This window comes from Giraffa tippelskirchi, chromosome 7 (assembly GCF_054371585.1).
Source record: "Giraffa tippelskirchi isolate mGirTip1 chromosome 7, T2T-mGirTip1v1.2.pri, whole genome shotgun sequence".
Taxonomy (NCBI): Eukaryota; Metazoa; Chordata; class Mammalia; order Artiodactyla; family Giraffidae; genus Giraffa; species Giraffa tippelskirchi.
In genome coordinates, this window is record NC_137281.1 from 47,707,135 (window position 1) to 47,733,231 (window position 26,097).

General features: G+C 42.6%; 2 protein-coding genes and 2 long non-coding RNA genes across 5 annotated transcripts in view; 2 read left to right on the plus strand and 2 right to left on the minus strand.

Annotated features, from left to right (window-relative positions):
- Positions 1-2,901: 2,901 nt before the first annotated feature.
- On the minus strand, positions 2,902-16,068 carry MAP1LC3B (microtubule associated protein 1 light chain 3 beta). Of its 2 annotated transcripts, none has more exons than XM_081513358.1 (4): positions 15,931-16,068; positions 7,579-7,634; positions 5,299-5,405; positions 2,902-4,699 (listed from the first exon to the last, which is right to left on the minus strand). In XM_081513358.1, the coding sequence occupies exons 1-4, from the start codon at positions 15,968-15,970 to the stop codon at positions 4,528-4,530; spliced, it is 375 nt and encodes a 124-aa protein (XP_081369484.1). In that variant the 5' UTR covers positions 15,971-16,068; the 3' UTR covers positions 2,902-4,527. The 2 variants fall into 2 exon arrangements, with proteins under 2 accessions (XP_081369484.1, XP_081369483.1); XM_081513357.1 differs by having other exon boundaries at positions 2,902-4,702.
- LOC145514721 (uncharacterized) lies at positions 15,318-16,483 on the plus strand. The gene is made up of 2 exons (XR_014060318.1): positions 15,318-15,693; positions 16,076-16,483. It is a non-coding gene; the product is annotated as an uncharacterized LOC145514721 (long non-coding RNA).
- Positions 16,484-21,416: 4,933 nt separating this feature from the next.
- LOC145514724 (uncharacterized) lies at positions 21,417-25,999 on the minus strand. The gene is made up of 2 exons (XR_014060319.1): positions 25,745-25,999; positions 21,417-22,649 (listed from the first exon to the last, which is right to left on the minus strand). It is a non-coding gene; the product is annotated as an uncharacterized LOC145514724 (long non-coding RNA).
- Positions 25,637-26,097, plus strand: part of FBXO31 (F-box protein 31) — a 35,964-nt gene continuing 35,503 nt past the window's right edge. Inside the window, exon 1 of the mRNA XM_081513363.1 lies at positions 25,637-25,850. The gene's annotated coding sequence lies outside the window, so the exon portion shown is untranslated. The remainder of the gene's footprint in view (positions 25,851-26,097) is intronic.

Consider the following 26,097-nt stretch of genomic DNA (forward strand, 5'->3'; position numbering starts at 1 on the left):
TTGAGAGAAATAGGTTCAGACATTGTGTGACTGTGTTCCAGTCATCAGAAGTCTCAGAGAAACTTCTAGCTATCTTTGAAAATGCGTGTGTGGCCACTCAGAGTTGCTAATGGTAAAACAAAAACACGGGACACACAGGCACAAAGCATTCAGCTGCTGAACCGTGAGACCGCCTCTTGAGTGAGTCCCATACTTGAACTTGGGAATATTTGCTAGCAGTATTCTCTCTGATGAAATTTCTCTCCAGAAGCAACCACAGTCAGTGAGCCTAAATAGCATTTGGCATTTCCTCAGAGGATGTCCTTATCAGCTAGAAACACAGATCAGACTGACCCTTTCAACTAGTCACTGAAGTTGTGGGCTCAGTTTCCAAATGCTGTGGCCCCAGGTAGGTGTGGCACAGCCACTTTGCTCTGTGTAGTCTGTCATATTTTAAAGTTTCTATCCCCAAGAATGGGGAAAGTGGAATGTACAGATTGAAGTAGATACAATGTTGGGATAAAACACTAATCTTTTGTTTGTTTGTTTGTTTTTTAAAGCAGAACACTCAATTTTCTACCTTATTTTCTAATTTTTATTTTATGATATTGAAAATTGGAAAGTGTATAAATGTTAAAAACTTCTAATTGCTATAGAGCACTGAGAAAATGGGAGCTAGCACTTAGAATAATAAAGACAAAACTATTTTCTTGAAAGCAGGTATGTGATTGGATGTTTTAAAAAACCAGCATCATTTATAATCTCCAAAAAATTACACGAGTTCAGCTTGTTAATACAGTAGTCAGTAGGTTCAGTATTTTAATTTACCAATTTAGAATTCTAGGTCCTTTATTGCAAGAAGTCCCACATAGCTAGTTTATCCTGCACACCGTATGGAGGTGCAGAGCGGGTAGTAACTTTGCCTAACGTTAATGGCTGTAGCACGTTCCCGTCTGAGCACAGGCTGACCGAGGCTTGCATCTCCCACTCACCCCAGTGTTGCTGCTGAGCACTTTCTGAGCGGGAACTGGGTCGCACCCTCCTCGCTCCCTGTCATTGTCACTCTTCCTGCTTCTGTGGTGGCTTACTAGACGCCTTGCTAGTTTTACACACTGATAACTGATGGCGTTACGTGTCCAAGAGTCTTAAAGGTTGTAAGGGAAACCGTGACCCTGCTCAGCTCGACCACCCGTCCAGTGGATGGGCCTGTGGACCCTGAGCGAGGTGGCCGTCCTTTCCAAAGTGCAGATGACTCCCAAAGAATGAGGCAGGTGACATTTACATCCATGGGTTCTGAAGAGGCTCAATTACTGAAAAGTCCCAAGGTTCTGAATCAAAGTGAGTATCTTTAATCAACCCTCGCAAACTACGTACTGTGCTGGTTGAGGCCAAAGGTCAATGTTACTACACTGTTATTGGAGGGAGGGGAGCGCCGGCCAGTCCACCCCGGTGCTGTGAGGAGCCCCTCATGCGTAAAGTTCTTAGATGCACAAAGACAGGCTTTGGTACTGAAACTGAAGACCTCGTGTACTCAAGAATCTTCACAGTTTCTATTGGACATATTTCTTTTTAGGAATGAAGGAAAATTCTCCCATTTTTGAGCCATTCTTTTATGTCAATTCTACAAAATTGCATGTAACTTTATAAATATTTTTAAAAGATATAGTTTTGTAAATATTTAATATTCTGCTAATTTGATTTTGAATTGTAAATGTCAAGTATTCTGTTTTTGGGGTTTTTATGTTTTATTATACTTTGTTAAAAAGGAAAAATTGTACATTTTTAGAATGTTTTTATGAGTAAATTTAATGTACTGAAAATAAAAATTAAAAAAAAAAAGGTTCTTTTTATTAGGTCTTTGTCTCATAGAATACGAGGCACATATCCTTTCCAATTGCGATTCTTGATTTCCAAGCTAGGGAGTCTGTTCTTTCCGCCGCCTTCTCAGTGTTACAAGAGGGATACTGGGTCTTAAGGCCACTTTCTGTCTAGTTTCCTGGGTTTTCAAAAAATGTTCTATGAACAGAAATGTGAATTGATTTGGGATTGGTTTAAAGGTGTTCCAGCTCCCAGTTCCATAATCAGGGTCAGCATCACTAGATAAGTGTCCTTTGGACGTTTCCAAGCTCACAGTGAGTGTGCCCTGGCATCTGTAGCCATGTCCTCTCTGGACTTGGGATGGTAGCAGGCTAACAAATGTGTTTGCCCTGGTCCGTGGTGCTATCCTGAGCAGGGCAGGCCACAGAGAGAGAATTCACGGACTTTCTCCCTAGCAGGAATCTCCAGTTTGGCCTGGTCTTCTCAGACTTGTGGGTACCCAGAGAAAAACACGTGCACACGTGTGGTTCCAGGACTGGTCAGGGCTCCTGTCAGGTAAGTAGCATCAGGAGACACAGCTGGACACTCCTGGGACCTGCTAGGTTGCAGCCCCTCAGATAGGGAAGGCCTTCCTCTGTTTGGTCATGCCTGGGGCCTCCGAGGATGGAGGTCATGTGCACACCTGCTGTTTACCGTATACAGCTCCCGACCCGGCCACGTTGGGTACCACATACCACCACGTAATACCTTCCAGACCACACCCCACACAGTCAATACTTTTTGTGTTGTACTTTAGTTCATTTAGAGCAGGTTTTCAAGTGCTTATTCCCACAAAACACCTACACCCCCGATCCCTCCCCCTCAACTTTGTGGCACGTCTGTAATTTTAAGAGAATTGAGTTTTTTGAAGGCAGGACACGTTGACCAACGTGAGCAAGGTGGAGCAAGGTCTCTTGCTCATAAGGCAGAGACCTTCGGGGGGGTGTCCCTCCACCCACAGTGAGACCAGCCTCAGCACTCCTCACTGGGAAGGGTGTTATCTGCTTGGCTTTGGATAGCACAGACTGCAAGTCTCAAATACTAAGCCATTAACTTGAACTTTGATGACAGTTTTCAGTTGTGCCTTTATTCACCTTAGTTCATTAAAAATGTTTTAAAGATCCTATAAATAGAGTGACCACCCACTAATGTGGGATATAAGTTAAGTCAGCCCTCTCAGCACGGTATTTTTGTCTTTAAAAAGCAGAGTTTCTTATAGGAATCTTATTGATCACACAGTAGTTACAAGAATGTCAGATATAATGATGTATACAATCTAAACAAGACAGGCTAATTAAGAATGTACATAATGTAAAAATATACATATTAAAAGTTATACATGTGGACAGACGCATGCAGCAGGAAGAGGAGATTGGGGCTGAGCACCCCTATGCAGTAATATTGCTTTTTCTTCCTCAATTACAGTAAATAACTGCCACTAACAGATAACAGGTTTTCCACACACGTCTAGATACACAAGGGTGAATGGTGACCTGCTATATGTACAGTCTCAAGTGGGTCTATGATCCTTCTGTGGTAGCTCTCACAAAAAATGGTACATAGTGAACCCCATGCAGGTAGTAGGAAGCACTCCTTATTTATTCTAGTTGGACTTTGAAAATGTTTAACGTTTGACATTAATATTTGTGAAGAACGTTTCCTTTTGCTATTTTCAAAATTGACATGCACATGGAGTGGGAGTACTTTGATGACTGCTTGACCTAACAGTGATAACTGAAATACTCTTAAAAATGTTTTAATAACATATTTTAGTCACACACAACATAAAACGTGGATCATCTACAGCTACGAGCCAAAAGGCAGAAGTGTATCTGAATTTTAATGCTTTTAGTTTCAGTATCCTGCAGTTTTCTACCTTTGTCCCAAAGAATGAAACCCATGTAACTGCTTGTTTATTTACCAAAGCAGGCACCATTTTGAGCTCTGAAGAGAATATTCAAAACAAAAAATGTCATTCTCTTTCTCTAGGCCTTCTGAGAAACTTGACCAAAATTATAAATTATTCAAGGTTCCTGTTGAGCAGCAGCGTTTTTCTGTGTTACCGTCTAGAGAACAAACCAAATGAGAACTTTGAAACGAGAGTGCTAACTTGAAACACAATTAGCAAGTGGGGACCCTGGACAGCAGCACAGTTTCCTTGTTTCCTATATACCCCCATTCAGCCTGCTTTTTGCCAACTATTATGGCAAATGCATTGGGGGTGGGTGGCTATACCTGACAATGTATGCTTAAAGATCCTCTCAAGGCGATTCCTCTAGTTGGCTGCAAACCCTTCTATAAAAAGTTGGCAGCTTCTGTGAACCTAGAGAAGACAATGTCTCTCTGAATGCTCAAAACTGCATTTTGAGGGGGCAAAAAAAAAAAAAAACATTAACTTGAAGGTCTATTTTATTGGCAACTTATAATGCAAAGTATTTTTAAACATTAAATTTAAAAACAAGATAGCCTAGGTTAAATAATAAAGTTTCCCAAAGCTGAATGTGCTCATTTGGAGCTCAGTTTTTTGCTTGAAGTACAAAAAAACAACTTCCTAAAACTCCTAGGCAGGAAACTACTGTTTTGATGATCGGTGATTAGATGAACTGATCAACCTCAGTTGGTAACATCCCTTTTTTATTCCTTGGTAAGGGTTTAAAAAATTCTGTAACAGATGCATTTTTCTTTTAAGTCTTACACAGATAATTTCATTCCAAAAGTCTCCTGAGAGGCATATACCATGTACAGGAATCCATCTTCATCCTTCTCGCTTTCATACACTTCACAAATTGGAGTGGACACACTCACCATGCTATGTCCATTCACTAACAGGAAGAAGGCTTGATTAGCATTGAGCTGTAAGCGCCTTCTGTTGAAAGAAAACGTGAAGAAATATTGATACATCAATACACAGGGAGAATGTACAAAATATCGCCCACATTGGATCAGTATAAAAGTATAAAGATTTTGCTAATGTTGCTTCTGACAAAATGAAATATGTCTTAACTGATGATTTGAATTTCTTCTCATAAAGCACAAAATGTTTTCTATGACTATATGCATGATAAGTATTAACGATAATCCTTGATAGATCATTCTTACTACATTCCTTAGGCCAGTTTTAAACTAGTATGCGGGACTTTCCTGGTGGCGCAGTGGATAAGAAACGGCTAAGGCAGAGGACACAGGTTCAATCCCTGATTCCACATGCTTTGTGGTAGCAACTGATTAAACCCATGCATCAAACTACTGAGCCTGCGTGGTATCTACATAGATGTCAGGATGAAAGAATCAGAAAGGACTTAAGATTCAGCAAGTAAGAAATCTAAAAACTCAGAAATGAAACATCTTATAGTTTTATTAAGTTGCATAATTTTTATCAGAACTAGATGGCAGATTTATCTGTAAGCCTGTTAAAGAATGAGAAGTTACCCAAAGAAATAAGTTTAAAAGATGACTAAATACCTTATTATCTTGATGAGCTCACTCATGTTGACATGATCAGGCACCAGGAACTTTGTTTTATCCAGAACAGGAAGCTGTTTCTCACCTTTGTATCGTTCTATTATTACCTAGAAAAGAAGCCACAAAAGTGGTTTTTAAAATAGCCATTAACAATGAAAAATAGTTAAAATACTTCCTTTGTTGTAACTGGCACATGCCAAACCAGGGTTTACAACAGCACGCTTGTTCCTTACGAAATATGGTGCACGAGACAACATGGCTGCCTTCAGAGAAGGGCAAGGTAGCCGCCAGGTGGGGAAAGTTTGCTATGATTTGTTACTTGGAACCATGAAAATATACTACCTAGTCAGAAAGAGACCCCAAGCCTTAAAAGAACCGAGATGCTGAGTACCAGCTTTAATGATCTCAATCTACACCAATTCCACTACCTGTGACATGACACGAGTTTTAATAAAACTTTAAGATCTCAACTATGGTGATAGACTCAAATGCTAAGTAAGTATCTGACAAGCAGAAACCACGATTAGCTGGTCTGGAGACAATTTCTTGGTTTTTGGTTTTTTTTTTTTTGCAGACTCGTCAGAGATTCTGTCATTTTGATATCTTTGCTTTTTTAAAAAATGAGTTTTAAAAGAATCTTGAACTATGCAGTGATCAAAAATAGTTCCACATTACAATTTAAATCCATTAGCTCCTTGCCATACTTCCTTTCTATAAAGGAAAAATATTGTTTTTTAGTGGTAAGCCACATTATATAAGCTATGATGGCAGACTAGCGACTGCCCATGAGCCTCAGTACTACCTATTTACTGAGTACCATGGATATCCTTCCCCATGCAGAGCAATTCTTTACCCTGCTGTTACAACAATGAGAAGTTGTAAGGCAGGAATGGGAAATCTTTAGGAGAGGGAAAAATGTTTATATATACGCTGTTCCACTGTATGGGGCCTACATGAGGTTCTGTGTAAGCCAAGCCAAGCTGTTGTCCCCTTCCCTGGCAAGATCAATAGCTTTCTTTATCTATGAGGTATGTTGAAAACATGGTATCTGCAAGTATGAATATGACTTCTGCAAAAAACCTGAAACTACTAGCAAAAAGATGACTGAAAATGTATGCAAACATTCATATTTCAAAAGGAGGTTATGGAACAATACTGGTGGACTGTTGGGCTGGTTATTTTGATTTCAATGACTGACAAGTACCTGCTAGCAAATAGACACAGCAGATACTCAAAAGTGAAGAAAAACCTTAAAATTAGGGAAATTACCCAGAAACCTCATGCCCAGGTCATATATAGGCCTAAGCGTGAAGACAGACTGAAATTTCCAACCAGTCTAAGAAACACAGCAAACATAGGTTTAAGTACAGAATCCTACAGTCCTTACCCTGCTGAGCAGACCCTTCCTATTCTCTGTCTACTTCACAACCCTAATCCCAGATCTTCCCATCTTCTCTTCCCTCACTTTGGTATGAAATGATCAATCAGAAAGCCAACCATGGAAGCTTCTGCAGAAGTTAGCAGTGGATGCAGTCTGTAAGAGGTGAAAATCATGTCCCCACAATTAGGCAAATTTTCCACGCCACGGGGGATGGGATTCTCTTCCCATTTTACAGATGAAGATACAGCAGCTCCTCTCAGAATTTTAGTAATTAGCCCAAGATCACTTAGTAACCCTGACCCTAGGGCCACAATTCAGCCTCCGTCTGAAGCCAAAATCTCCTTGACCATTTCTCTCTAGACCTAGTGTCACAACAGAAACCTATTTAAGGTCCACCACCAAAGGACCCAGGGCACAGCACATGTAGGCCCTTACACTACAGGAGCAGCATCTTTTCCCCCACCTCCTGCAAAGAAACTGAACGTAAGTCGTCTTTCTCTGCGGCCAAGTCGGGCACCCTGGACTGTACAGTCACAGTTAAGTCGAGAGCTACTGATTCTTTCACAGTTGTAGTCTCTGCTTCCTTCAGAAGAGGGTGGACACCACCCTTCTTTGATAAAGTATCAGCAGATCTAGCCCCCTTATCCCTTCTCTACCAAGTAAAATTTACATGGTTTGTGAAGTGTATAACATTAAGGCAGCAGACTCAGACTTGGGAGGAAACAGTGATCCGATTACACTGCAGATGAAGATGCCTCCATTCCAGGTCACGAAACGAACACACTGGTTGCATGGTTGTAGATTCCTGCAGAAGCCCATCAGGCAGTCACACGGAGAAGCACTACTGAAGCAGTGCTCTCTTCTGCGTACATTAACAATAATTGAAACAGATGACCTACCGGGATTTTGGTAGGATGCTGCTCTCGGATAAGTCGGACATCTTCTACTCGTTGTTCTACAAAGAAAAGGAAGAAACACCGGCATTATTAAGGGCCAAAAATCCAACTTATTTTCTGCACTGGTAGACCTCCATATCTGACCCCACCTATCCTTAGCCATGGCAGAGCAAAGCAGTAAAAACATCCTCCCTAAGACTGAGAGAAACCAAACACTAACACCTCATCCCTCGCAAAGGTTAGTATGCAAGATTAACATACAGAGATTGGTTGCATTTCTCTACATTAACAATGAAATATCGGAAAGGGAATGTAAAAAAAAAATATATATATATATATATATATCTTTTAGAGTTGCATCAAAAACAAAATGAAACTTAGGAATAAACCTCACCAAAGAGATGAATCACTTATACATTGAGAGCTATAAAATATTAATAAAATTAATGTTGATTCAAAGAAATGGAAATATATCCCATGCTCTTGGAGTGGAAGAATACTGTTAAAGTGGCCACACTACACAAAGCAATCTACAGATTTAATGTAATCCCTATCAAGTTACCCTTGCACAGAACTAGACCAAATAATCCTAAAATTTATATAGAACCATAGAAGACCCAGAATTGCCAAAGCAATCCTGAAGAAAAAGAATAAAGCAAGAGGAATAACCTTCAAGACTTCAGACAATACTACAAAGCTATGGTAATCAAAACTGTGTTAGTCGCACAAAAACAAGACATATGGATTAGTGGAACAGAACAGAGTGTCCAGAAATAAATCCACACACCTATAGTCAATTAATCTTTGACAAAGAAGGCAAGAATATACAATGGAAAAATGTCTCTTCAGAAAGTGGTACTGGAAAATTTGGACAGCTACATGTAAATCAGTGAAGTTACAACACACTCTCTTACTATTCACAAAAATAAACTCAAAATGGTTTAAACACCTAAATGTAAGAGAGGACACCATAAAACTCCTAGAAGACAGTATAGGTAAAACATTCCCTGACTTAAATCTTCACACTGTTTTCGTCTCCCAAGGCAATAGAAATAAAAGCAAAAATAAACAAACAGGACCTAATCAAACTTACAAGCTTTTGCACAGCAAAGGAAACATTTAAAGGAACAAAAAAATAATCTACAGAAGGGGAGAAAAAATATTTGCAAATGATGCAGCTGACAAGGGCTTAATTTCCAAAATATACAAACAGTTCATACAACTCAACACCAAAACAAACAATCCAATAAAAAAAGAAGCATAAGACCTAAATAGACATTTCTCCAAAGACATCCAACAGGCACACAAAAAGATGTTCAACATAACTAATAATTGATTATCATATATCAAAACTACAATGAGTTGTTAATCATCCACACCGATCAGAACAGCCATCATTAAGAAGCCTACAAATAAATGCTGGAGAGGGTGTGGAGAAAAGGCAACCCCGCTACACTGTTGGTGGGAATGTAAGCTGGTGCAGCCACTATGGAAAATGAAAAAAGTAAGGAGTGTCTCAAAAAACAAAAAGCAGAACTACCATATGACCCCGCAATCCCACTCCTGGGCAAATACATATCTAAAGAAAGCTCTAATTTGAAAAGATACATGCACCCCAGTGTTCACAGAAGCATAATTCATGACAGGTCAGACATAAAAGCAACCTAAGTGTCCATCAACAGAAGAATGGATAAAGATGTGGTACATACATACAATGGAGTATAATTCAGCCAAAAAGAAGAATGAAATAATGACATCTACAGCTACATGGATAGACCTAGAGATTATCATACTAAGCAAAGTAAGAGAAAGACAAATATATATCACTTATATGTGGAACCTAAAATATGACACAAATGAACTTATCTATGAAAGAGAAATAGACTCAAAGACATATAGAATGGACTTATGGTTGCCAAAGGGGAGGGATGAGGGGGAGGGTTAGATTGGGAGTTTGGTATCAGCAGATGCAAACTAGTATATACAGAATGCATAAACAAGGTCCTATTTTATAGTAAGGGAACTATATTCAATATCCTATAATAAATAATAATGAAAATTAAAAAAAAGATTCGATGAGATCATTGGTACACCCCTTGCAAATATCTACACACAGTAAATGGTTGATAAATGTTATTCAATATGAAATAATGCCATTTGCAACATGGATGGACCTAGAGATTATCATATTGAGTAAGTCAGAGAAAAACAAGTATCAAATGATATCACTTACATGTAGAATTTAAAAAGTGATACAAATGAACTTATTTATTAATACAAAGGGTTTGGAGAGCTTTTGGGTGGCAGGAGAGTGCAATTACCGAACTCCAAGGAGAGAGAAGCTCCTGTGTTCAGCATTCTTCCTTACCCCATGCATCTTTTCCTTCAGCTGTTCCCTGGTAGGCTTTCATAGCCTTCATATTAGGTTGGTGCAAAAGTAATTGCGGTTTTGCATTGTTGAACTTCACCATATGATATTGGAATACATTCTGAAATAAATGTGGTTATGCTATACATCATTTTAATGTGAATTTCTCACTTTATTTTTTTTTGCTATTAACTTATTACTTGTTGTTTATTTTATATGTATTTTAGACTATAGAAACGATGTACAAAAAGAAAATCCGAGCAATTTTTTTATGAGTTCAAAATGGGTCATAAAACATCAGAGACAACTTGCAACATCAACACATTTGGCCCAACTGCTAACAAACATACAGTGCTTTGATGGTTCAAGAAGTTTTGCACAGGAGACGAAAGCCTTGAAGATGAGGAATGTAGTGGCCAGCCATCAGAAGTTGACAATGACCAATTGAGAGGATCATTGAAGTTGATCCTCTAACAACTTCAAGAGAAGTTACCAAAGAACTCAATGTCGACCATTCTATGGTCATTCAGCATTTGAAGCAAATTTTAAAGGTGAAAAGCTCAATAAGTGGGTGCCTCATGTTGTTTAGTTGCTAAGTCTTGTCTGACTCTTTCTGACCCCATAGACTTTAGCACACCAGGCTTTCCTGTCCTTCCCTTCTGCAGGAGTTTGCTCAAACTCATGTCCACTGAGTAAGTGATGCCATCCAACCACCTGATCCTGTCATCCCCCTCTCCTGCTGCCCTCAATCCTTCCCAGCATCAAGGTCTTTTCCAATGAGTTGGCTCTTCGCATCAAGTGGCCAAAGTACTGAAGCTTCAGCATCAGTCCTTCCAGTGAATATATTCAGAGTTGATTTCCTTTAGGATTGACTGGTTTGATCTCCATGCTGTCCAAGGGACTCTCAAGAGTCTTCTCCAGCACCACAGTTCAAAAGCATCAATTCTTCAGTGCTCAGCCGTTTTTATGGTCCAACTCGCACATCCACACATGACTACTGGAAAAACCATAGCTTTGACTATATGGACCTTTGCCAGCAAAGTGATATCTCTGCTTTTTAATATGCTGTCTAGGTTGATCACAGCTTTTTCTTCCAGGGAGCAAGTGTCTTTTAATTTCATGGCTGCAGTGAGCATCTGCAGTGATTTTGGAGCCCAGGAAAATAAAATCTGTCACTGTTCCCACTTTTTCCCATCTATCTGCCATGAAGTGATGGAACTGGATGCCATGATCTTAGTTTTTTGAATGTTGAGTTAGCAGACTGAAAATCAAAAAAATCATCATTCTGAAGTGCTGTCTTCTCTTATTCTATGCAAAAACAAAGAAGCATTTCTCGATTGGATTGTGACGTGCAACAAAAAGTGGATTTTATATGACAACCAGTGACTGACTACCAGCTCAGTGGTTGGACCGAGAAGATCCAAAGCACTTTCCAAAGCCAAACTTGCACCAAAAAAAGGTCATGGTCACTTTGATGGCCTGCTGCCCATCTGATCCAACAGTTTTCTGAATCCCAGTGAAATCATTACATCTGAAAAGTACGCTCAGCAAATTGATGAAATGCACTGCAAACTGCAATGCCTGCTGCTGATATTGGTCAACAGAATGGGCCCAATTCTCTATGACAACACCTGACCGCAAGTTGCACAACCCATGCTTCAAAAGTTGAACGAATTGGGCTACGAAGTTTGCCTCATCTGCCATATTCACCTGACCTCTCGCCAACTAACTACCACTTCTTCAAGCATCTTGACAACTTTTTGGAGGGAATACATTTCCACAACCAGCAGGAAGCAAGAAATGCTTTCCTAGAGTTCCCTGAATCCTGAAGCACAGATATTTATGCTACAGGAATAAACTTATTTCTTGCTGGCAAAAATGTATTGATTGTAATGGTTCCTATTTTGATTAATAAGGATGTGTTTGAGTCTAGCTATAATGATTTAAAATTCAGGGTCCAAAACTGCAATTATTTTTGTACCAACCTAATGGTAATCTGATAATCTAGTAATTAATGTACTGTGAGCCACTCTAGTAATTTAGTCAAACACAAAGTGGTCTTGAAAAACTGATTTATAACTAATCAGAGCACTTGCAATTAGCCTTTGGTGGGGGGAGGTGTCAGGCACGACAGAGCCCTTAACTTGTTGGATCTGAGGCTATCACCAAGTAGTGTCAGAACTGAGTTAAACAGAGGACAATGAGCTGAACTGCTTGATGTGTGTAAAAATACTTATGTCTGGTGTCAGAAGTGAGTTGCAAAAAAAAAAAAAAGTGAGCCACAGTGTTCAGGACAGCACTGTAGAGTAGAAGAGACACAAAGGAGTTTTTCTTTACATCATCCTTTGAACTCCTCTCTATTTCTGGGGTGTCACTGATACTGCATCACTTCTCTCAGCTCTGTCCTTATATCTGTCCTATCCCAGAAAAGATGCTGAACCACCTAGACTCCACTACCAGCCCTCTTCATAACAAAAACCTCCATCTTGGCAGAGTAGATTTCACAAGCAAGGGGAAATGATAATTTACTTAAATCACTGCAGCCAATAAATAATAAGTTTAATATACCCTGAAATGTTTCACATTTAAAAGCTTATCCAAATAAATTTAAGGTAAAAGGAATCCAATGGCATCACCAACTCGATCGACAGGAGTTTGAACAAGCTCTGAGAGTTGGTGATGGACAGGGGAAGCCTGGTGTGCTGCAGTTCATGGGTTCACAAAGAGTCGGACAACTGAACTGAACTAAAAAGGAATCACTCGGGCTTAAGGATGAGAGATTTTTTTATACAAGGAGAACAGGTTTATTACGGTTAAGTGGGAGAAGGGAAAAACAAAATGGGCTCTAAATGTGGGGCTTCAAACTATAGTGTCAAAAGCTTTATCTTGATTTATCCCCAAAATATGGTCCAAAAAGGAAGACAAAAATGATCATTTTCATTAAAGGTGGGACAACTGAGGAAGACAAGTGACTTCCTTAAGATGACAATAGTAGTACCAAAGTCCTAGAGGAATATCTTTAGTGCTCTGGCCAGCTGCAATGAAAATCCAGTGGTAAGCCTGGAGTAATTAAATATAAATATGGTATATGCTGAAGCCTCTTTGAGTAGAAGGCTGTTTTCGGAGGCCAGCAGTATATTTAACAAAAGCATTACCAACACCACTGATCAACAGCATAAAGGAACACTCCTTTCACTCAGTTACTTTCTTAGTGCTGTTATGATCTGTTTATCATTTGCCTTTCTCAACAGACTGCCCCTGGCTGTCAGGGATTCAGCTCTAGTCATGTCTGTATTCCCCCAGGGCTCAGGCTTGTACAAAGATGAAATGGAAGCATAATAAATATTTCCCCCAATATGCCTATGAATAAACAATGTAAAATCCCACCCATCAGGAGTGACATAGCTTAAGCTCAGGGAGTGTTATCTAGGTGTTGGCATAAACCTCACTCTTCAGTCTACCTGTTAAGAGTAGTTGGAGTTATTTATTCTAGACTACCACATCAACTTCCAAGACAATGCAGACCCATTTTGTTATTGATGGTGAAGCTTACGATCTAGGTTTAACATTGAACCTCAGCAGGTTATGTCTAGGAGACAGATCTGTTATTAAACTAGTGCAACCCTAGAAGAAAATGGAGTGAAATTATGACATTTGAGAATACTAAATCCAAAAATATTTGCTCAGGTATAACTTTAAAGTTCACAAAATTATTCAAAATGTTTCTAAGGATACACCACTGCCTCTTGACTCAGTGCTAGTCCACTTCATGTACTGGCTACCTCCTGGAGGATGGGGAAGAATTCTTACCAGAAGGGTAGAAGGACAAGCCCAGACTCTGCCACTAGGTGGACCATGATCTCCACCTCTCAGGGCCCCACCCAGTTTCCTTGGCTACAAAAGGAAGTGGCCGTTTTGGGTGAGCACTAAGATTCATCTCAACCCTCTCAACCTTCGTAGAATATATCATATCAGAGCTATACTCAATTTTTAATTTACCCAAACTCACTCACTTGGCAAGAGTACTTATTGCTCAAGCTAACTGGGGCTGGTCTTAGGTTCTACAAAAAAGATATCTCCAAAGAACTGATTTGCCTCATTTACTCTGCTATAAAAACATTATCAGTGCTGATTATCATGATCAATAGCAAGGAAAGGCAGTAGCCATTAAATAATATATTCTTCTGAAAAATGACTATTAAGCCCTTAAAAAAAAAAAGAGGAGAGGGTAATACTAGGAGTTCTTATAACAAGGAGAAAATTTACCTTTTTAATTGATGTTAGCTGAACCTACTGTAGTCGTTATTGCCCAAGACACATAAACCAAGTCATCATGCTGAATACCTTAAATTGACACAGTAATGAATGTCATTTCTCAATAAAAGTACAAAAAAAAAAGAATCAAGAGTCAGGAGACAAGGGAGAAAAAAAAAAGGAGTGGTAGTAAATAAAGGTGAACAAAGACGAAAAGCCACAAATATAGTAAGTGCAAGACACACAAATGGAGAAAAACCAAGGCCTTCCTGCTGATTTACCCTCAGGGCCACAGGCACTAGGTCAATTCCTTCTAATTCATTATTTTATTCTCATTTATTCTCACTTTTATTCTCATTATTCCTCACTTTCCTACTGTTACTACCTACTCTTCTTCAGGGATTTTTCTAGATAACCTAAACGTACTCTAAGCAAAAAGAAAGTTAACTATAGTATTGGGTCATGAGAAAATGGGCATCTTTCCCATACAAACATCCCCAGTTAACTTTTAACGCCAGTCAGTAAGGATGGAAACCAGGTACAATGGCAAATCTGCTCCAAATACTGCTCCCAGGGCTGTACAAAAACTAATATTCACGAATATTTTAGTTCACGAAGGTCACTATAGACAAAATTTCTTTAAAAAAAGAAAGAAAGAAAAAAGACACCTCTAAGTCTTGCTAACCAGCCAACTGCTTCAAGAGGCTGAAAGGATATGCTCTTCGGCTCAACATGAATTTCATTTTTTGGAGTTTCTCGGGCACAAGAAATAATTATCAATAATGAGATCTACAAAACTGCATCCAGGATCAAATGAATGCTTGCCTCTTTTCCAGACTCTGGGAAACTAGACCAAAGCAGACAGCAGAGATACTGCTCAAGATCCTAAAGAAGATTAGGACAGGAAGGAACGCTGGTCCCGCCCTACTCCACCTGGCCTGAGATAAATAAACAAGCCCTACACAGGGGTATACAAGCAGGCCACGCTGTTATTACAGCACTGTCTTGCTTTAAAAGGAGCACCAATCACTTCCTTCCCATTGGTTTTGTGCAGGAGTAAGTATTGTGATGGTGTTACTTTCGGTTTTCACCAAACACCAGCATGCCAAGTGGGGACTTCAGCCTGAACTGGGAGAGAACGGATTTGCCGCTGGTGTCAAAGAATGCCGTCGCTAGCCAGTGAGAAAAACAGCCACCCACCCTCGCGCTTGTGCCACAAATAGGACCAAGACGTCGCAGCCACGCGGGGCTGCAGGGGAAGGGGCGGGCGTTAGGACCCCTCTCCGTGGAGGTCCTGACGTCTGAAGGGACTATGTGTGACCTAGACGTGCACCTGCGGTGCCACCACTTCTGAGAACCCGGCTCCGGGCCAGACTCCCCCACAAGGACTGCACCCCCGCGCCGCTCGCGCTCGTCTCATCGTAGGGCCCGAACACCCCGGGGCTGGAGCGCTGACGGCCCCGAGCTCACAGCCCGCCGGCCGCCCGGGCCGAAAGGTGATTCAGCAGCTCCGCGCCAGCGCGCCCCCGGCCCCTCAGGCCCCCAGGCCCGGCGGCCCTCGGCCCGTCAGGCTCCCTGCCTCGACTCCCTCGGCCACCCGGGCCCAGCCTTCCCGCAGCCCCCGCCTCAGCTCGCCTCGGCCCTTCCGCCCCGTAGCTCTCCGCCCGCCCGCCCTCTCTGCAGCCCCTGAGCCCACGCCGGCCCTCAGACAGCGTCCGGCCCGCGGCACCCACCGAAGGTTCGGCGCTGTTTGAAGGTTTTCTCGGACGGCATGGCGCTGCAGGCTGGGTGGGGGCGGCGAGTTGGAGGGTGCAGGCGGTGGCGGAGGCGGCGACAGCTCCGACGGTGGCGACAGCGACTTCTCTTGTGTCTCCTCAGCCCGCAGTCGCGTCAGGTGACCTGCTTGGCGTCCCGGGAGGCGGGGCCAGGGGCGGGCCGCCGCGGCCGCCATGGCGGGCGTGGCGGAAGCGGGCCGCGCGCAGCGGCCGTGGCGGGGTCGAGGCGCGTGAGTGGCGAGGAGCGCGCCGCGCGCATGCGCAACGGGCCAGGCCCGGACTCGCGGGAGCGAGTGGGCGTGCGGCAACGGGCCACGGGCCGGGGGAGCGCGAGCCCGGGACCTGGCCGTCCCCCGCGGGCACGTGCCCTGCGGACGCGCGCTGTGCTGCTCCCCTGGCAGAGCTGCAGGGGCGCGGCCTAGCTCCTGTTCCCCGTGCCAGTTACGGTGGCCAGCGATGTTTCCACAGGAAAATAAAGGCCTGTTGTGCCCCTGCCTCCTGAGAGCTCACAGCTGGAAGCTGCTGGTTCTTTTCTGTCGGCGGCTTTTTGTGTCTTTGTTTCCGTTGCCTTTCCACGTCAAGGACATCTCAGTTTTCTTTTCTAAGGAAACTGTCCACTGGTAACTTCCATCACACATTGTCCCAACTAGGAAAAGAGCCAAAACTGCGTTATTTCAGGTTATGATCAGTCGAGTCTGGCTTTGGAGAAAGTCCGTGCCCGGGGCTTGACATACGGCCTTAGGTGACTTCTGGGGTGGTGGGGGCCCCGGGCATCACCTGCGCTGGCAGGGCGCCGGCCTGTCTGCACCTGGCAGAGTTCACTACCTTTCACTGATCTCCGCTGTTCTCTCAAATAGGGAGCCTTACCCATATTCAGTCCTCACAGTCTTTCAATGACTAACTAGCGGAACTACCTTGAATACCTAACCATTTTTCTCAGTCTCAGACTCATTCGTACTATATTTTAGAACTCCAGGTGTTTTCTGAGGAGCAAATGGAAGTGACCTGGTAGCGTTTAGTGAGCAAGTCAGTTATTGCCAATTCAAACATCTAATAAACAGGTATGTGAATGAACAGCACTTGATTCTTTGACTGTTTTTGCTTTTTAATATCTTAGACTTTGAAAGTGTTCTCCCCTTTTTTGAGTTTGGACAAAGCCATTCTTATAATGTCTGTTTGATAAAATAATTGGATTGTGCTAATGAACATTTATTATACAAACATACAGAACCTACTAAAACATAGCTCTCAAAAGAGTTCCAGTGCAGCTGGAATTTCTTCCTTTACAGAGAAGCCAAGTCTGTTGTATAATTACCCCCCACTGCCAAAACAATGATGTTAGTTGCAGCTCTGTACTGTGTCACTGTTCACAAAAGAACACTGCCTTGTGCATATTTCACTTTCCCAGGTGCCCCCCCCTTCTGTCACAGTTCTTTACCTTGAAAAATCTCTGATAAGGTACAGTTAATAAAGAGGACTTAGGGACTTCCTTGGTGGTCCAGTGGCTAAGACTCTATGCTCCCAATACAGGAGGCCTAGGTTCTAGTCCTGGCTGGGGAACTAGATCCCACATGCTGCAACTAAGGGTTCAAATGCTGCAAGATCATAACTCAAAGATCCTGCACGCTACAACTAAGACTTGGCATAGCCAAATAAAATTAGCAAATAAATTTTTAAAAAACAAGACTATATAGAATCCAATTAAAAAATAAAGAAGACTTCAACATTCTATCTGGTTTCCAAAGAAAGGTTTTAAGCTCCATGGGCATTCTTAGTATTTTTGTATTTATTTTGCAAAGATTGGGATGGGGGGAATCCAGTAAGAGTACCCACCTTCTGCCAAACACAAAATGATCAGTTTCGAAGTCTCCATGAGAGTGTGGATGGTGTATTGCTTTCTCTTCTGGGTTTTTATGATATTGAGTATTGACTAGTGAGTGCTTTTTTGGCTTAATTGCTACCTTGTAAGAAATGGACTTTTTGTTCCCTTGCTGGACAACTGCTCCCAATGCAAGAAGAGTGAAAAAAAATCGATATCAAGCATATGGAACTGGGGGGAGGGTAAGAAGGGTTTCATATTTTCTAGTCCCTTAGGCATCCATAAAGCTTTACCAAATTACCTCAAGCCTTGGGTTCACTGCCCCAGGGATTACCACAAGAGCTATTACAGTGATGGGACAGGATTACTCTGATTTTTCAAGTATTGAAGTCCATATTAACAGTGATTTGTATGGTCTTATCTTAAATCCCTACTTGAATTTAAAACCACACAACCCCATAGGTATCTCAGAAAATCATTTAAAGCAGTTGGTGTGTAAAGTTATCTCATGAGCCTGAAAGAAAAGCATATTGAAATAAGCAAATTATATTTAAAGTTGACTAATTTGTCATATGCAAACAAGTATCAACTAAGAAGTACTGTAACTTCACGTAAATTTTGAAAACAAATGTGCTTGAATGTGGAAAATTTCATGTGCCCTCAGATTGCAGTTCAATAGACATTCAGTGTAGTAAATGATATTCTGAGTGGTCAGTTAATATCACTCATGAATTATTTTAAGCTAGTTAATATAAGCATAGCAAGATTTATTTTTAAACAAATAGCAAATATGACTCATCTTTTAAATAATCTACATAATGTACAGAAGAACAAATCTGTCATGTGAATTTATTCAGTGCTTTCTCCAGAAATCTCATGGTACCTTTAAACTATCACATAATCATTCTAGAAAGCCAAGCAGGGCCAGTTTTAAATAGCTCTTGCCCTATTCCTTTTTTCCTAACATGAAATGACCATAATCATGGGAGATATAAGGTAACTGCTAGAATATGATGTCTCAGCATTAGTGAAGTAATGCTGTAAATCATGCTACCACGCTATTTCTGCGAATCTGTAAATAAGGCAGGAAACGTTAACCTGCAGTACAGAACACGTAAGGGTTATTTTGCCACTCTCAGTATGGAGGGCAAGTCACCCTGAGCTTTAAGTTCAGCTCTTCAGGCCTGCCCAGCCTGTCCCGCCTCTTCTCTTTCTGATTGGGAGAGATAGTCCAGCCTCCTTGTTGTCTGGGCTACTATTGGCTCTTGGTCCAATCAGTCTTGTGTCATCCCTGCTCTTTAGCACAAGTAAACAAACAAGTATTGCTCAAGAACAGTGTCCTGGCTATTCTCAGAAAGGATTCAGCCGGGAGGGTGTTGCAGATGACGCTCCATAGCCTGCAGTCTTTCGGGATGTCTTCACTGGGTCCAGGAGGGATTGTCCAGAGCGAAAGAGGCATGGCGTGGGAGAACTTCCTCTCCCAAGACGCCCTGGCTCTCTCGTACAACTTCAGAAATCAGCACCCTGGTGACTGCAGGAAAGCCATCTCAAATCACTCCTACAACCTAACACTATCTCTTAAGTGAGCATGTAACAGTTCATGAAACCGGCTGGCCTTTCACAGGCCTTTTTCTTTGTTACAGTCGTTTGTTCCTTTAATTGTAAACAAGTTGTGAAGGACTCCTCTTTTTTCAGCTTTTGCCCATAAATGCTGCTGTTGAGACTCTTATTTTACACACCAAATCTCTTGTTTAGCCTTTGAATGGTTTCTCTTCTCTCCATTCACCTTGATTATTTCTTCTGAGCAGTGGATCAGATGCCATTTTTCAAATCTGGATTCTGAGAACCAGCATGGGGAAGTTAACAAGGCTTTCTTAAGTCCAACAACTACTATTTTCCATGACTTTTGAGGCAATCAGTTGAAAAATGCCTTGCCCTGTACACTACTAATTTCCCTAGATAACAGTTCTCACTAACAAAGAGTTCCCTCTTGCAGTCCCAACACAGTGGTAAAACAAATGATCTCTTGGTGCAACTGCTGTGGAAAATGGTATGGAATTTTCTCAAAAGATTAAAAACAGAACTACCATCATTTCAGTTGCTCAATTGTGTCTGACTCTTTGCCACTCCAAGGACTGCAGCATGCCAGGCTTCCCTGCTCATCACCAACTCCTAGAGCCTGCTCAAACTCATATCCATCAAGTTGGTAATGCCATCAAACAATCTTATTCTCTGTCATACCCTTCTCTTCCTGCCTTCAATCTTTCCCAGCATCAGGGTCTTTTCCAACGAGTCAGTTCTTCGCATCAGGTAGCCAAAGTATATTGGAGCTTCAGCTTCAGCATCAATCCTTCCAATGAATATTGAGAACTACCATATGACCCAGAAATTCCACTCCTGGATATATATCTGAAAAAACCCCACTAATTAAAAAAGATATCAATACACATACCCCAATGCTCATATCAGCATTATTTACCATCGCTGAGATATAAAAGCAACTTAAGTGTTTACAACATTCATCAACAGATGAATGGGTAAAAATGTAATGTACATACGCACTTACAATCAGCCATAAAAATGAACAAAATTTTTGCCATTTGCAGCAACATGGATGGACTTGGAGGACATTATGCTTAGTGAAATAAGCCAGAGAGAGAAAGACAAATACTGTATGATACCATTAATATGTGGAATCCAAAAAAATACAACACACTCTAGTGAATATAACAAAAAAGAAGCAGACTTTACAAACACGGAGAACAAACACTAGTGGTTACCAGTAGAGAAAGTGAGGGAAGGGCACAAGGCGGGTGGGGAGTGGGAAGCACAAACTTATATGTGGAATCTAAAAAATACAAGTGAGACAGCTACTCACCTGAGTCTGCCTGCTCTCCCACTGTGAGCATACTTTCACTTAATAAATCCTCACTTTGCTTTCTTGGAAAAAAATAAAACTACAACAAACTAGTGAATATAACAAAAAGAAGAAGACTCACAGATACAGAGAACAAACTAGTGGTTACTATGGGAGGTGGCAGCACAGGAGTGGGAGAGAGAGATACAAACTTTTGGGTGTGAGATAGGCTCAAAAGTGTACTGTACAAGATAGGATATAGCCAATGTTTTGTAATAACTGTAAGAAAAAGTAATCTTTAAAATTGTATACAATTTTTTAGAATTTCCATAAAAAAAGATCTCTTCTATCTAATCTTCCCTCATTTTAGCATGAATGTATCCTCTTTGGCGTTTTTTGTAAAGGATCCAGTTCTACATAATGGGCTGTAAAAGCTTCAGGGACACAAAGCTTTTAGGGTTCAATGTGTAATTGTTTTCTGCTACAGACCAAGTCTTCCCCTCTGGTCCTTCTCCTCCATTATAGATTACCACAGTTCTCATGGTCATCCATTTCTTTCTGTTCTAATGGTCAGCATGAATTCAAACCTTTAACATCTCTGTGGGTTATTGTACACAGTCTTTTATTGTTCCTGCTGTCAAAAATGTAGATTTAGGTATATCTTTTAACTGAATTATACATAATTCAAATTATGAACATAGTTTAACCGTTCTTCGAAAGATGGAAATTTAGCCAAATTATTTTATACATTTTAATATACCCTAAAACTTTTCTAGAAGAATATTTTATTAATAGGACCTAGTAGTGAATAGACAGATTTTTAAAAAAAACAGATTGAAATATACAGCAGCAAAGTGCATTCTTCATAATCTATGGATCCACATAGAACATAGCATGTAAGTTAGTCAGGCATTCTGTAAATACTTATCACATGAGTTGACGCATTTGTTTGCTGAGAGACTTCCTAGCTTGGATGGGGATGGTGATGATCCACAAGGCTTCTTTAAATCTGTTTGGTTCACGTTCTTCCCTTTGCAGCCGTCTAGCCAGTTGTTTGTTCTTCTTCACTCAACCAACATTTAGTCAGTACACATTTACATGATGTATGCTAGCATGTCTGTCATGTATCAGAGGATACAGCTAGTGAGGCTGCTACCACAGGAAGCAAATGTTTGTAATAAAACAAGCGATGGTGCAGTAATAAAGGGACATTCCGGGAACGGGTGCCATTTGAGGACAAGGTGGAAGGGGTGACTGTTTACTGGCATAGACTGGGAAGAGGGTTTTCTTGGCAGAGGAGACAGCTTGAACAAGGGTCAGGGATGTGACAAGGCATGGTGCGTTCCCACTAAGGAACTGGGTGGCTCCTATTGAGAGATGTTTGGAGACAGGAGATGCTGCCGAGCCTGGAGGTTAGGCCTGGATTGTGAAGTACTCTGTGTGACGTGATACGGAGTCAATGGAGTCATTAAATACTGATATTAAATAGGTGAGTGAAGCATGACTCTTCTTTTGTTTCTGTGTTACCATTTGCAGGAAGAGAGTTCTGATAACAGGCTGGAGGACAGTTCGAAAAAACACCCAGATACAGGGAAGGCAGTCACAAGTTGTTTTTCAATTGCCGGGAGCTGAGATGGTCAAAGTTTGAAGCCCAGCATTGTTACTTTTGTCAAAAGATGCACTTCCCTGTTTATGGGATTCTGTGGACTGGGGTAGGCAGCCATCTTTTCTGCTTGGAGACCTCCTTAGGGAGGTAGTGAAGAGCCAGGACCTTGTGGAGGCTGGGCCCAGGGAACTGGTAGGGTCATTATTTTTTAATCTGAGTAGAAACAGCAACACTGACCAGAAACACTGGGGTGGTCTGTGGACTCTTAGCTTCCATATGGGCTCTGGGCAGTTGCTCCAGTACTTCAGGGTATTGACGTCAGTCTGGACCAGAAAGGAGTTGGGCCCACTCAGGCAGAGGTCTGCTCCCATAATCTCGTAATGGCATCCTCCTCTCTGGAAACGACAGTTTCCTGTTATTAGTGCTGCTTAAGGAAAAGCCACTGTCACAGGAAGGCTTTGTGTCTTTCACCCCTGCCCCAGGCCCCAGGTGGCTTCCCCTCTAGAACCCACAGTACCCTCGAGCACAGTAAACAAGGTAATTAGGGCACAGCAAAATCATATAGATCTGATAGACAGAGTGCCTGAAGAACTATGGACAGAGGTTCATGACATTGTACAGGAGGCAGTGATCAAGAAAAAGAAATGCAAAAAGGCAAAATGGTTGTCCGAGGAGGCCTTACAAATAGCTGTGAAAAGAAGAGAAATGAAAAGCAAAGGAGAAAAGGAAAGATATACCCATTTGAATGCAGAGTTCCAAAGAATAGCAAGGAGAGACAAGAAAGCCTTCCTCAGTGATCAATGCAAAGAAATAGAGGAAAACAATAGAATGGGGAAGACTAGAGATCTCTTCAAGAAAATTAGAGATACCAAAGGAACTTTTCATGCAAAGATGGGCACAATAAAGGACAGAAATGGTATGGACCTAACAGAAGCAGAAGATATTAAGAAGAGGTGGCAAGAATACACAGAACTGTACAAAAAAGATCTTCGCAACCCAGATAACCATGATGTTGTGATCACTCACCTAGAGCCAGACATCCTGGGATGCGAAGTCAAGTGGGCCTTAGGAAGCATCACTACAAACAAAGCTAGTGGAGGTGATGGAATTCCAGTTGAGCTATTTCAAATCCTAAAGGATGATGCTGTGAAAGTGCTGCACTCAATATGCCTGCAAATTTGGAAAACTCAGCAGTGGCCACAGGACTGACAAAGGTCAGTCTTCATTCCAATCCCAAAGAAAGGCAATGCCAAAGAATGCTCAAACTACTGCACAATTGCACTCATCTCACACGCTAGCAAAGTAATCCTCAAAATTCTCCAAGCCAGGCTTTAGCAGTACATGAACCATGAACTTCCAGATTCAAGCTGGATTTAAAAAAGGCAGAGGAACCAGAGATCAAATTGCCAACATCCGCTGGATCATCGAAAAAGCGAAAGAATTCCAGAAAAACATCTGCTTTATTGACTATGCCAAAGCCTTTGACTGTGTGGATCACAACAAACTGTGGAAAATTCTTCAAGAGATGGGAATACCAGACCACCTGATCTGCCTCCTGAGAAATCTGTGTGCAGGTCAAGAAGCAACACTTAGAACTGGACATGGAACAACAGACTGGTTCCAAATAAGAAAAGGAGTACATCAAGACTGTATATTGTCACCCTGCTTATTTAACTTATATGCAGAGTACATCATGAAAAATGCTGGACTGGATGAAGCACAAGCTGGAATCAAGGTTGCCGGGAGAAATATCAATAACCTCAGATATGCAGATGACACCACACTTATGGCGGAAAGCGAGGAGGAACTAAAGAGCCTCTTGATGAAAGTGAAAGAGGCGAGTGAAAAAGTTGGCTTAAAACTCAACATTCAGAAAACTAAGATCATGGCATCCAGTACCATCACTTCGTGGCAAATAGATGGGGAAACAGTGGAAACAGTGACAGACTTCATTTTTGGGGCTCTAAAATCACTGCAGATGGTGACTGCAGCCATGAAATTAAAAGACGTTTGCTCCTTGGAAGAAAAGTTATGACCAACCTAGACAGCATATTAAAAAGCAGAGTCATTACTTTGCCGACAAGGTCCGTCTAGTAAAAGCTATGGTTTTTCCAGTAGTCATGTATGGATGTGATAGTTGGACTGCAAAGAAAGCTGAGCGCTGAAGAATTGATGCTTCTGAATTGTGGTGTCGGAAAAGATTCTTGAGAGTCCTTGGACCACAAGGAGATCCAACCAGTCCATCCTAAAGGAAATCAGTCCTGAATATTCATTGGAAGGACTGATCCTGAAACTGAAACTCCAATTCTTTGGCCACCTGATGCAAAGAACTGACTCACTGGAAAAACCCTGATGCTGGAAAAGATTGAAGGCAGGAGCAGAAGGGGGTGACAGGATGAGATGGTTAGATGGCATCACCGACTGGATGGACATGAATTTGAGTAAACTCCAGGAGTTGGTGATGGACTGGGAGGCCTGGTGTGCTGCGGTGCATGGTGTAGCAGAGTAGGACACGACTGAGCGACTGAACTGAACTGAAGATCATATAGACTACACCCCTAGTGTGATTTCCCCTTTTCATTGCAATCAGGGTAGAAATAAGTGAACGTCAGTTTCTAGATAAAAGAAAGGCACAATTTAGGTCCGACTTGGCTTAAGTAGTTCCAGGTGCTATAAGTTTGTGTTGTTCCCCTAATCACACCTTATATGACCCTTCTGGGTCACGGGGAGGGGTGGTGGGGGTGTCCTTGTGCGCATCCTGGATTGTTCTCTGAGGGGGGATCCTTGAGGTGTACACTGGGGGTCCTTTGAACCTTTTGGTGGGGTTCTTGGGGCCCTCTGGGGATTTCTTCCAGGCCTTCCTGGGAGGTCCTCAGAAGAGTGTCCTCTGGGCTACCCTGGGGGGTTCTTCATGGACGGGTGCTCAGGGGGGTTTTAGAGGTCCTGGGGGTTCTAGGAGGGTTCCTTCAGGCCTTCCTGGAGGGTCTGGGGCTGGTATCCTCTGAGCCTTCATGGGGGTTTAGGAGGACTGTCTTCCAGGCCTTTTTGGGGGGATTCTCCAGAGGGTCCTCGGCGCCTTTCTGGAGAGTTCTTGGAATTCCCAGGGGTCTCTTTGGGGGCCTTCCTGGGACGATCCTGGGGGGGGGGGGTGTCCTCTGGGCTTCCCTGGATGGTTCTTTGGGGATCCTCAGGGGCTTTGGGGATCCTTAGGGGGTCCTTGGGGGGCTCCTTGAGGCCTTCCGGGAGGGTCCTCGAGAGAGGTTGTCCTCCGGTTTCCCTGGGGGTCCTCTGGACCTCCCCAGGGGGTTCTTTGGGGATCCTTGTGGGGGAGCTCTGGAGGGGCCCTTCGGGCCTTCCTGAGGCATTCTCCGGGGGCGGGGAGGTCCCTCGTAGGGTCTTCAGGCTGACCTCTGGGAGAGCTCGTCAGTCCCTTACTCAGGAGGTGCTGAGTTCAGCCTTCACAACCGGCAGCACGCCATCTACTGCCTACCCGCCGTGTGTGCCCAGTCTGGAAGGGGCGAACGTCGCGCGTTTGTCGGTGACATTTCTTTCCCGTGCTCTGTTCGGGCGCGCGACAGGAGGCCTGCAGTCCTCAGGTGAGCGGAGGCCGGGGTCGCCTGGGACCGGTGGGGCTGCGAGGAGAGGGGCCTAATGAACCTCGAAGGGCGGTCGAGGCGGGGGGGCTTTCCGGCTACGCCAGCCCAAGATATTTCGAGTCCCTCCTAGTGGGCGGGGCCAAGCCCCAGACGGGGATGTCGGCAATGTACTAGAGGCGTGGTTTGGCTGTCGGGTGGGGCGGGGCCTCGAATCCCAGGGGCGTGCCTTGGTCCCCGGGGGGCGGGG